At 34.9% G+C, this 8,876-nt stretch overlaps 1 protein-coding gene across 1 annotated transcript; it reads right to left on the bottom strand.

Moving 5' to 3' along the window:
• Positions 1-5,933: 5,933 nt before the first annotated feature.
• On the bottom strand, positions 5,934-8,611 carry LOC101214188 (protein phosphatase 2C 51). Its single transcript, XM_004150268.3, has 3 exons — positions 7,877-8,611; positions 7,239-7,344; positions 5,934-6,708 (listed from the first exon to the last, which is right to left on the bottom strand). Exons 1-3 carry the CDS (start codon positions 8,567-8,569, stop codon positions 6,398-6,400), a joined length of 1,110 nt encoding a protein of 369 aa, XP_004150316.2. The 5' UTR covers positions 8,570-8,611; the 3' UTR covers positions 5,934-6,397.
• Positions 8,612-8,876: the final 265 nt, after the last annotated feature.

Here is an 8,876-nt window from a genome sequence, read left to right as displayed (position 1 = left end):
AAGGCGCGTGATTTATCAGGTGGTGACAATGTACTAACCCAAGCATTGAGTCAGAAAGATCGATCGAGAATAGTTCGGAGAGTGGGAAAGTACGTCACGAAGAAAAAGTATTTCCACACCCCGACGGCTTCAAAATCGAAACAAAGTAATGAGAAGAAGACAGTGTATGTGACAACATGAAGGTGTCGATTAATGTTGTCTTGGATGGTGAATGTGCAATTCTCATCTCGACGAAGAAATGACTCATCAAAATGTCACAGGAAGTGGGTTCACACTTAATGTGGCCATGACATCTTGTCATCACCGGGAATGAGAAGGTAATGTGTCTTCTTGCGTTGCTACTTCATACATCAATTAATGCTAACACTAGTTGTAATCTTTGTGTTACAAGGAGACTGCGGGTTTGAGTAAGGATTCGCCCACACTCTTAAGCACAGAATATTAGCGTGTTCTAGTAGCCCTTTGATGTTTGGTAAGATTAGTTGAGCATATGGGGTTGCCTATTCAAATAACCACGCTTGTTGAGGACTTTGGCGTGAGAAGGAAATGTTGAGTAATGATTAAGTTGCTGAGAGATTTCTCATCAATGCAACCAACATGTACTACATGTCTCGACCCGTACATGATATAAGATTTGTTATTAATATGCTTATTATTCAGTAAAAGAAGCATATATATTTTTTGCATTTCCACTTATTGTATTTCCTTTTTATTGAATTTGTTTACCACTACACTTGTAGGTACCTTTACAAATTATGGATGAAGACAGAAGTTTGAATTTATACAAGTTCTTGGATGCCGGATCTGTAAGTTTTTTTAGCTACAAAGAATCGTGCACACAGTTGTTGAATGCTCGATTGCTTGGAGCAGAGTATGACCAACCAGTTATGTTTCCTTACAACTCTGGGTAAGTGCATGATCATGATCTTTTCACTGTCAATCATGTTTGAAACGACTAGTTCAATATGAAGTCATACTGTTTGAAACATATTCGTAGCAATCATTGGAGTTTGGTCATTGTAGATCACACAAAGGGTGCTGCGTTTTGGATTGACCCTTTGAAGAACCAAATTGAAAAAGATATGTTTGAAATACTTGAAATGTATGACATACTTATATCGTTAATTTATTTTTTCTGTATGCAACTACTTTAAGTAGGTAACAATTCTATATTATTTTGTAGGTCATTCAATATATTGTACAAAAAAAAACAAATTGAAAGGTCGTGAAGGTATGTAAATTTGTCCGTTGGGATAGTTGTAAATTAGTTATTACTTTTAACATACATGCATATTGTTGTATATGCATCCACAGTGTCCCAAACAATCAGGTGTAGTAGAGTGCGGGTATAATGTCATGCGGTTCATGCATGACATAATTTTGTCATTGAGTACTTCTATTGTAGATATCGTAAGTACGTCAATTTTTAAAATATCATCATATCATTTATTTTGAATCAAACTCATGTTCAACCACTTTATTGTCCACATATGAAAAATTTACCTCGTGCATACTCTCAAGCTAACATCGGTGAAGTTAGATCGGAATGGGCAGTGTTCCTATCTAAGCACGTATATCGTGCTTAGAATAAGATTTTTTTGTAAACTTAAAAGTATTTTGTCGATTTTTTTTTTGTGGATATAATTTTGTTGAACAGGAAGGACATATATGTAAATGTTTAAACCATATTTTTTAACAAACTAAAGAAGCACATAGGTAAGTTTATAGTTCTCGTATCACATTTATATGTTCCTGATTAAGAACTAAACTTAGACAAATATGAATGTGTGTACATTTCTTTTTTTTTTCTCAGGGCCGCAATTCGACTCTCTATCTACCCATTAGTTTTTCGATCTTGGAATGTACAATTGTTTAGGATTCTAACTTGGTACGCTATTTACAATTTGATAATTTGAATCTACTTCGGTTTTCATTTTTCATTTTCTGTAAGTTCATGTTTTTCATGAAGAATTGTGCTTCTTGTTTCATGTTGAGTTTGCAAATTAAGTTATGTTTCATTTAGATGATATACTTATGTTTTAGTTAGGAGAGCATTATTTGTAATTTCAGAATTTGAATATATTTTGTTGTTTCATATCCAATTGTGCCTGGGGTTCTGGAATTGGACAGTTTACATGAGGTCAATTTCCAGCCCTCAAATGTATTTGTAACTTTCTTTTTATTTTCTGTATTTTCAACTCTACCATGCTTCCATACCTATTCATTTCTTCATTTAAAAAATAAAATAGATTTGGTTTTTTAGTTAGGGGAGGGTGGAGGAATTAAGGGCGGGGGGCTGGAATCGGACAGTTTACATTGAGGTCAATTTCCATCCCTCAATGTATTTGTAACTTCCTTTTTATTTTCTGTATTTTCAACTCTACCATGCTTCTTTCTATACCTATTCATTTCTTCATTTAAAAAATGTAGAATTGGTTTTACGGCAGAAGGGAGGGGGAGGAATTTAGGGCAGAGGGGAGAATTAGGGGTGTTGGAATTGGACCGTTTATATGGGGTCAATTTCTAACCCTCAATTTGAATTGATTAATCATTTAGAGAGACGGGGAAATTAAGGGCATTCTCGCCCTCTTGACAGTTTACATTATTGTTTCCAGCCCTCTTGATTATATATACCTATTTTTTGCAAAATTGTAAATTGCCGCTTATGTACTTACAAGTTTCGACACTCTAGTTATTCTCATATAAGCTCACTATTGTTTTTGATGTAGTTGTGAAGTGTTTAAAACTTGATTGGAAATGTTATAATTGAAGCTATGGTTGTTGTTCTCTTCTGTGTATTAAATGTGATTTTGTTTTCTTACTAGGTTTTGGAAGAATCTATTGGAGCAGTGAAGCCAACGTCATGGAGCAATGGATTGATATAAGACTTTTTGTATGGTTGGTAGAAAAATCTTGGTTTCAATATACTGATGTTAGGCTTGTTGGTACCAAAAAATCTTAATGTTTATTCTTTTTGTATGTAAACTACCTTTTAATGGGTCTACGAATATTACAAAGTGTATTATAGCGTATATATATTAAAGTGTCGACTCTTTGTTTCCATATGGGTGCGATGTATTAGAACAATATTGTCATTGAAATGGTTAGTGTAATAGAACAGCGACAAGAAGAACGACAGGGAAAAAATGTCATAATATACGTATTCGTGACATTTTGTAATTGTTGTCAATATTAAAACAATGACAATTTAATTTTATAAACAATTTTCACGATTGACCTATATTTGACAGGGAAAAATGTCATAATATACAAATTCGTGACATTTTGTAATTGTCGCCAATAGTGAAACAATGACATTTGTTTTTATAAAAGTTGTCTCGATTGACATATCTTTGACAGAAAAAAATTGTCATAATATATGAATTTGTGACATTTTTTAAATTGTCGTAAATATCGAAAGGGGATGACATTTATTTTTATAAAAATGATCACGATTGGTATATCCTTGACATATAAAAAATGTCATAATAAACGAATTCACGATGCTTTTTTAACTGTCGTTAACAAGTAAATGATGACAATTATTTGTTGTCATCAAATAAAATATGACAGTTATTTGTTGTCATAAGTGAAACAACTTCCTTCACAAGTCTCTTCGCAAAGTTCTTTACTTGAACCTTAGAGACCTCCACAACACTTTGCAGCAAAAAAACAACTGATCATGAACTTAGCTCATTCGCCTAGCTCTTAACAAGTAAGCTCTAAACAACTTTAGCCTCTAGGCGATAAGTACAAAAGATAAGATACAATGGCCGGCATAAGAAGAATAACTTCCTCTATTTATTATGACTTAACACTTTACACAGAGTTCCCAAATTACATTTACATTCATTTTCTTACTTCACATAAATGAAACAAAGTCTGATATTCACGTTCTTCGTCTTCCACCAAGATGCTGCCTCTTTGCGCCAAGGTGTTTGGGAGTATAAGACTCCTTTTCTTTCTTCGCCGCTAAACTCTGCTTCTTGGCATTCAACACATGCTTCTTCCTCGCTAGCAACTCTTATCGAGTTGCTTACCTTACATGATAAAACTTAGACTCAAACATTTTTCTTCGTGTCGCCTTTTCTCTTCTCGCATCCTTCCTCGCAGAATGCCCCATACTTAAATTTATCCGAAATAACTTTCTAGTAAGACTCCTCTTTAACAGGATTCCATTTTTTTGAATCAAGGCCTCACAACTAGAATACACATACATGCGTTGCATGTGTCAAGACTTTTCTTTCTTTTGAAATTATCTATACTTTCTTTCTTTTAAAATTAAAAAAATATATATATTAATTTAGTTAAACTAATACATTAGTGAATGATTGAGATGATCTCACTTAGTCTCAATTAGTCTTCAAGTCTTCCTTTAAATTCAAAGTATTAACATATTATTACAATTGCAACACAAAAATATGTATCAATATAAACGAAGTGATAGACAAAACAAAACATAGTGAATAAAAAGACCAAGAAAACAAACTCAAATAGAAGAGAAAGTTCAAATGTTTATAGAAAATATTGAAGAAGGTTCTTTATATAGTTGTAGATGGTAAAAATTACAAAACCTTAATTTTAAAATCTCATCATTAATATATATTTATAAATTTTAAAAACTAAATTATATAAATAAAAAGATAACTTTTTCATATTCTAACCTCCACGTAACTTAATCTTAAATAATTAGTTATAAATGAAAGTAAAAAATTTGAAAAGATGAAAAGATTATAAATGGTTAATGATAATTTTATTTTATACTAATTAAATAATAAATTAAATTTGATTCATTGATTTAAATTAAAAGGTTGGATAATGTTGAAAATTTAATCAAAGTCTAAATGATCCAAATTTTGATTAACTTAATTAGTTACTCATTTCATCATCCATTTACTAAGAAGTGTGGGTCCTTTGTAATCTTGATCTAATTGTGTTGGTATTTGTTATGGTATGCATAAAGAAGTACTAACACACTTGAAAAAAGTAGAATAGTAACTTAGTAGTGAATTAATAGGTAGAATGAAGCGTCTATACCCAATTTTTTCCTCATCATCAAACTGCACATCATTCTCTTGGAAATATTCATATTTTTCTCTTTGTTTAGACTTCTTTTAGGGAAACCTTTTACACGATTTCTAGGACTGAGGTTCCTTCTCCTTTTTCTCCCTTTATATTATTTCATCAACTTGATTCCATTGAGAATTTTAGTTATATTGTTGCAGTACTCAGTTAACTTTCAATACTTTATGCTAAATATTATTTCACTCCTATTCTTGTTCTCATTCTTTATGCACTTTTATTGATTGAAATTGACATTGCCATTATTGATTGAAGTTGACATCTCAATAGTATTGATTCACTTGTATCATCACTGTCCATGATTGAAAGATTCATATAATTGTTTTGAATGATTGTTTAACTTTTGTAGCATGTGAGAGTTCACTCTGTGCGTGTCTTATATGACTCATAACATATAGCTCCCACGATAAACTCGATGATAAAATAAACAAAAGATGTTTAACTCTAACTAAATCACCTAATTGATGTTACCTTGATCATCGAACGATGAATATCTTGTTGAGAACTTAATAAAACAAGAACTTAATATGAATGCTAGCAATCGTGCCCGGCTTAGGTTGTAATATATTTTGTATATAATCAATAAACTTAGGAAAATGAAATTGTCACGCCTTTTTTATCTTAAACCAAATACTTAGAACCTCGGTTCAATAAGTCCGAAATTTGAATTACAATGGGATGGAACTACCTTAAATCACTTTCATAAGATTTAGTCTTCTTTCTGCCTTTATTTTTCATACTTAGTATCACACCAACCCTCTGTTTTATTGATTTTATAAGATGGAACTTTGAGAAACTGATTACGTTGGTTGATTCGACATGGTACAACTCAGACATTGAGAAATTGATTCTTCAGTGAAGTCTGTTTCTATTTTGGTTGGTCTTGATATCCCAACGGGTTCGTAACCTGAATCTTGACTGGCTACTGTGTACTAGAATAACATGAAAAGACAAAGTAATGTCATTCCATAAAACTTAAAATCCACGGGTTGAGAAGAACATTGTCTTTTAGACATTCTCAAACATAGAAACGCAAGTCCACTCTATGTAAGATATCATCAATATACATTCATTGAAGAACAAATTATAAAGAAAATGAATTAGCTGTTATATTGTCATTGCAGTTACTTCTTGGTTCCACACCCATTTTCAGCATATGATTACCATAGAATTACCTATACCCACAGACAAAATGAATCCATGGCGAGCTTGCAGTAGAGTCGAGTTGAAAAAGTCTACACGAACCACGAAACCGTTGGATTCCGGTAATGCTATGGATGGCACAGCAAGCAGAAATTAAGATATATGTGCTGCATCATGGAGAGGAACGTTTTGGTTTCCTCAAATCTACTACTATTACACTGATATTGTCCTTGCTTCCGCGAGCCACCGCGTGCTCTGCCAACACTGCTGCAGCTTCGGCGACATGGCTGTCGTTCTCTACCTTCAACGAAAGCCTCTTCAATTTCCCTCCAAAACATCTCCTCACTATGTTGCAGGCAATTTCATTAGAAACAACATCCCATAGACCATCACTTCCTAGTATGAGAAACTCATCGTTGTCAGTTCTCTTGGTCACAGTCACTTCTGGTTTTGAGATAACAAATGGTTTGAGATATTCATCACCTGCAGCAGAACTCAGAAGATAAATTGAAAGCGTAGATTCAGAGAGATTTTCAAAAGTACTAAGACGTTCAATAGCATACAACAGAAAATAATTGATTGCAAGAAGTCATTGTTCTATATCTATCTTCTAACTTATGTATGAAAATTACATTAAATTATACCACACAGATTAGATTTAGATATGTCGGGAACATAATTGATCCTCGTTAATAGAATTGAAATGAAATGAAATCATAGCTTATAGAATCAAATGTTGCAAACAACAATTTGCTGAAAAACAAAAAAGATTTTGATTGCATCAACATGCCAGAAACCAAATCCTCATTAACAATTATGATTGCTTTAAGACTCTTTTGACTGAAAGTTAGATTTGAATCGAAACTCTCTTTCTGAAGATCACCTCCCCATAACCTAATCTCCATTAAACCAAAACAGTGCCTCTTATGCAGGAAACAAGGTAAATAAATTGGTCCAGAAAACAATCATACATATATTCAGAAAATCTAATTTGCGTTTTGTTTTGTACATACCGATGGATCTTGAAGTGGCAAGAACTCCTAGCACCCGGTAGCCATTCCAGTTTATGACCCTCCCACCCGCAGATTCAATTCTCTTCAACTCATCAGCTCTGCCAGGCTACTCGTAATTTGGATTCATATAAGCTAAAAGTTGTACAACATTATTCAAATTTTCAAAGAGTCTTAAAGCTAATCGCACAACTAAAAAGTTTCTGTTCTATGAATATCAGCATAGTATATAACTAGATACATTTTTCCAATGGGCAGAATAAGAATCAAGGGACAGAGAAAGGGCACATCATCAAATGATCATACCCAAATATGCTTATAATCATCACAAAAAGATGCTAAATTAATTGTTTTTAAGCCCTTAAACCAATTTTAAAATTGGGATTCACATTAGGATCTTTATCTACTCATTTTTGGAAATTGATTCATTATCTACACGAGCTTCAGTTATAGAATCTAGTTAATTTAAGAGTGAAGATGAGTGTACTCAAAATTGGTTATGATCCATGATGGAATCGTTGTTTGAATGTAATTAGTTTCTTGAATTTGTATGGTTTTCAATTCCCTGAATGACATTGTTAAAGTGAATTTAATTGAATAATTTGAAGCGTGAACAGAGCCGGTGTTGAGATTATATGCACCTTATGATCGTCAGACAAGGGCAACGCAATTCCATCCCTAGCCAAAACGGCTCGACAATCGCCACAATTGGCCACCACCACTTCCTCCTTTCCAATCACCGCCGCAACCACCGCCGAGCCGACGGTCTTCATCGCGGCGGCACCTCTTTTGACTTCGTCGTCCATTCTCTGGAAGCACTTCTCCATCAACCTTCCCCACTCCGCCTCATCCATCTCTCCCCAGCCCACAATCTCCTCAGCCACAATCCGATGCAAGCGTTCACGGCACACCTGCGCGACCTGAGCGCCACCGTGTCCGTCATAGACGGCGAAGAAATTGTACTTCTCATCATTAATCGCCGTCAATCCCAATTCCACACTCACTTCATCTTCCATCTCCTTTCTCCGCCCTATAATCGACATATCACTGTAGAGTAGAGAATGGAACGCGGAAAAAGATTCGTTTTGAGAGAGTAGCAGGCGATCAGAGTTGGAATCGGAAGGTCCATTATCGCGTAACTGGTTGCGCTCAGTTTCCTGTGCGGCGTGCAGGTGCCTCTGCGATTTGTACCTGAGTTTACGAACTCTGAGACGCCGTCTGGGGCGAGTATTCTTGATTGGAATCATGGTAGTAGGATCGCACATTGGGGAGGGGGGTGGTGGGAGGAAGTTCGGGGTGGGATTAGTAAGGTGCAGCTTATGAAGTGAATGCATGAAAAGAAAGAGAGAGAGAAAAGGAAGGAATGATGGAGAGGAATGAAGTGGCAGTTGAATGATAGTTTAAAAGAAGAATGAATATGAGGCGTTGGATGAAGGAGTGTGTGGGGGAAGGAGGCCACCTGGGGGCATCGGGGACCACATGGCGTTGGATTTGAAAAGAAAGACGTGGGCGGTTGAGATTAAGGGAGGGAAACACGTGGAGGTTTGATATGGCGATAAGTGATTCGGTTTGCGTGGGGCCCGGTGGGGAGAGAATTGCGTGGCGTCCCGTTATGGTAGAAGGGTCGTTTTGTATTGGCTG

Source organism: Cucumis sativus, chromosome 3, assembly GCF_000004075.3.
Source record: "Cucumis sativus cultivar 9930 chromosome 3, Cucumber_9930_V3, whole genome shotgun sequence".
In the NCBI taxonomy this organism is placed as follows: Eukaryota; Viridiplantae; Streptophyta; class Magnoliopsida; order Cucurbitales; family Cucurbitaceae; genus Cucumis; species Cucumis sativus.
The sequence above is the reverse complement of the archived record's forward strand: the minus strand, read 5'-3'. Positions and strand labels throughout refer to the sequence as shown.